We start from the raw sequence: 4,029 nt of genomic DNA, 5'->3' as shown, positions 1-4,029 counted from the left end.
AGGGCTCAGATGCAGGTTCTCAAACAGCAAACAGCAATCATGAGAAAAGTGATGGAGAGAAAGACTCCGAAGATGTAACTTCTATCGCAGAGGAGAAAGTGGAAATCCTTTGTAATGATCAGGTAAGAGAAATTACAGTTCAACTAATTGTGTTTCAGTATTTTGTTTAATATTGCAATAAACAAGTGTTTGTTATGTTTTGCATTAAGAGATACAAGTTTCTTAACAGGTGGGGGGGAAAAAAAAAAAAACATCTGAAAATGTTTGAAACTTCTTTTGCAGATTCTTGATCCCAACATGGATTTGCGGACAGTGAAGCATTTTATTTGGAAGCAAGGTGGAGACCTCATATTACAGTATCGGCGTATAAAATGATGTTTTGAAGCAGCATTGAGCTTGGTGCTCCAACTTATCTTCTCAGGCTGCACCTACACATAGCAAGATGTTTGCAACTGTTGTTTTGTTTACTCTTGCTATAAAATACTGCTCGCCAGATGACATTATTTCGGACATCATTCGATGCCTGGAACAAGTGTCGACCTCAGTGCCGAAGGGGTGTGGTATTGACTAAAATAATTGAAGAAGAAACTACAGTAGCTACTTGTGGGTAGCTGGACAATCAGAAACAACAAACTGCCAGCGTGTAAACTATATTGCAGGACTTTCTCAAATCAATCTGCACAGCAGCTCAAACTCTGTCGTGACCAAGCTTGTAATGTGTGCATATCCTCATATCTGAATGTAAACTGTTCCCTAGGCCATTCTTATCTTACTGATGCTTTTACACTGTTAATTATTATTCTGTCTAACCTCAGTCTCCATTGGTATCTCGTTTAGTTTATACATCTCGAATTTGTCCAAGTGCAAAGAGATGTTTCTTTGGCACTGATGTTTGGTCAATTTTATAAGCTGTTTGCAATGAAAGGTGTCTTGCCACTGACCAATTCCTGATGTGTAGTTGCAACTCTCCTCTTGTTGCTTCACATAACTCCTAACACTATTAGTGCCTGAAAAGCAGCATAACTCCTGGCATCATATAATTTTTTGTTAGATTCTTTTTTTTTTTTTTTTTTCTGTTCCTTTCATAATGGATGCAATATTATTCTCATGGATAAGACTAAATAGACTGATATCCTTACTCTCACTGTATTGCATCTATACATCATTTCTGGGTGGTCATCCTGCATAAAAATGTGTAAGTGCGTGTGTAAATAAGCGTGTGCTGGTGAAGAAAGAAGTGGAAAGGGCTTCTAGAAATTTCCACTTTATTCTTGTAGTAACAGTTAAGAGTAAGGAAGCAAAACGAGCAGGGTTACCTTCCTTATCCATGTCATCCCAGATGTCTTGTGGTATGAGGATTATCCACTGCTGATCTAGATTCAATGAATGCAAACCATACATGAATTAATGAAACATAGTTGTTGGATTTTATTTCGCTTTTTTTTTTTTTATCAGATTTGAAATGAGCTGATTAATTTGGCTGTGCACTGTAAAGATAACTTTTGACTGTGATAGCATCAATTGGAACCAACCATCAGGCTATTTTGGTTCACCAAATTGACTTCTGTCCTTTACTAAAGCAGTTTAAACTAATATGGCTGTTTTCATTTCTAGTATCGTTGTTGGCTTTTCTTTCCCTACCTTCTCTAAGTTAAATCTATTTTTTTATACCTGTCAGCTGGTCAGTTGATAAACTATATTTGATGATGGTTAAATCAAGTTTGAGATTGTTCAAAAGTCTTGCTAATCTAAGTTTTCATTTTCGGAAGGGAGGCATACAATCAGTGCTGAAATATAATCAACAATGCTCTCACACTTTCTTCCTTTTAGTATCATCATCATGATCATCATCACCATCATCAAGGCCTGAATGTTTTTTTTTAATTGTTATGGTTACAGCCTTTCCAGTAGAGGAGTCTGTTTACTAGCCTTATTACCTTCCTAACCATCAAAAATAAGTTACAGTTGACTCTTAGTTATTCCAGCATTTTATCTTCAAATGAATGTTATTTTAAATTACTTTTACCATTTTTATCTTCTTTGTTTATTTCTGATTGTCTGACAGAAGAAACTCAATAATAATAATAATGACAAATTCCCCAGTATTTATTGTTTAAAAAGGAATTTAATTCTTCTCTGTGAAGACATTGTTGAGTGGTTTAGTGTTAGGAAAAGCATTCAGTTTGAAGAAACACAAAATCCAGAAAACCCATACATGTTCACATTTGCAGAAATATCAAATTGATGCTAAAGAATGGAGGAAAAAAAAAAAATAATAATAATGTAGTTGTTGATGATGGTGGGATGGAAGGTGTCTGTATTGGCCTACATGTATAACGCTGTCAGTGATATTGTTACAAAGAGGGTATATTTACAAAATAGGGAATCCTCAAACTTTCTGGACAGTCTAATCTAGAGAGATCTCAGTTAACCCCCTACAACAAAGGGGAGAGGGACTGGTTCGTGGGTTAAAAGCTTTATTTTTTTAATTGAATCTATAGCAATATGACTGGTGTTTCTGCAGTTTTCTGTTTTCTACTTTAAAGGATTCCCCTGATCCACCATTCCTTAATCTAGTGAATGCATTTATGAAAATACAGAAAAATAAACAAAAATATTAATGTTTATTTAAGCCTGGTAAAGGGATTATCCTTCAAATCCCCTTCTTGTTGAACACTTTATACATCAGTTGTTAAATCTTCATTTGCTCAGAAAACTGAAAATTCCTCAGTTTCTTTATGAAACAGTTTTGGCATATTGATTTCAATGAAATCAATAACATAGCAAAATACTATTTTAATATTTTATGTGAATTTTTAAATAAATTCTCAGAACAAGCGATTGATTGATAGTGTTTTTTTTTTTTTCTCTAAAGTTCCACTGTAAAAAAAAAAAACTTGTTCTAAATCTAGATGTGAAATAGCATGTATGTGTGTTGTGTCTATACACACACTTATATATATACATTCATACTCACACACATACACTATAAATAGTATACAGTGCCTCAGAGAAAATGTTATATGTTTTTGGCATAAACAGAAAACAATCCATTACAACCAAAATGTAAGATATATTCTATGGAGATTTTCAGTGTAACTTGCATTTCGTTTGCTTGTCATAATCAGGTTCTCAGGTGTAAATTTTTTTGTAAAGTTCTATTGCATTCTGTTGGGAGATGAAATTATTCACAATTTCATATTTCTGATGTTCAGCAGATTTTCTGCACACTGCTATTCTATAACTTGATGTCAAGGAATTGATTTCATCTGTTCCATTTCTCAACCTGCCTAAGTTTACTTCTCTCTATAACAGCTAATAGAAATGGGCAGTTTGTTGTTTCTTTATCTCTAACTTGTTAGACGAACAATAAAGCTTTCTCTACTGAAATTTTTAATTGGTATATCTTGGAAACTCATAAATATTACTTTGTTTTCATGGGCAGTAGAATTCCCGTTTCGTATAAATGCTAATTTCTTATTACTTATTTACCAGCTCTTAGTAATTAAGCAAATTAGTTAAGATTAAATGTGTTTATTTTAGCATATATCCTGTTTATATTTTAGTGTTTGTTTTGTTTTTTTCTCTCCCTTTTTGTTAAAGAATATTTTTAAAGGAATCTTGCAAAATACATCCAGTTTCAAACATCCTGGTATGTAATGAGAATTGCAATGAGCCAACTGCAGAAAAAATTGCATTATGCCATCCAAGATTGCGAAAGCTCTTGATACATTTTCCATAATCGGGTGTATGTCTTTTCTAAAGTAGTTTCCATTCATAATTCCAAATCTAATATGAAGCCATCTTTTGCTGTTGGTAGTTCGACTTTGTGTTGTGCGTGTGAGTGTGTACATAGACGCAAGAGGAAGCGTATATGAGCAAATGTATCAGGACTTAAAACTGTAAATATAGATCATGTCCATAAATGAATGAAAGAAAAAGATCCTTAAATTTTTTTTTTTTTTTTTGTGTCTTTTAAAATGATAGGCTAAGACATTTGCTCACAGAATGAAGCTTGATTGTAGAAAG

The 4,029-nt window shown here is 33.4% G+C and overlaps 1 protein-coding gene across 2 annotated transcripts in view; it reads left to right on the top strand.

The window, feature by feature from the left end:
• LOC106880026 (WD repeat-containing protein 48) overlaps window positions 1-2,867 on the top strand; it is a 143,678-nt gene extending 140,811 nt beyond the window's left edge. For both annotated transcript variants that reach the window (XM_052971222.1, XM_052971221.1), the window contains 2 exons: window positions 8-122; window positions 283-2,867. In XM_052971222.1, the coding sequence (XP_052827182.1) occupies window positions 8-122; window positions 283-375 (208 nt within the window). In that variant the 3' untranslated portion in view covers window positions 376-2,867. The remainder of the gene's footprint in view (window positions 1-7; window positions 123-282) is intronic.
• The last annotated feature ends 1,162 nt before the right edge of the window (window positions 2,868-4,029 follow it).

Source organism: Octopus bimaculoides, chromosome 10, assembly GCF_001194135.2.
Source record: "Octopus bimaculoides isolate UCB-OBI-ISO-001 chromosome 10, ASM119413v2, whole genome shotgun sequence".
NCBI lineage: Eukaryota > Metazoa > Mollusca > Cephalopoda > Octopoda > Octopodidae > Octopus > Octopus bimaculoides.
This window is presented reverse-complemented; position numbering and strand designations above follow the sequence as displayed.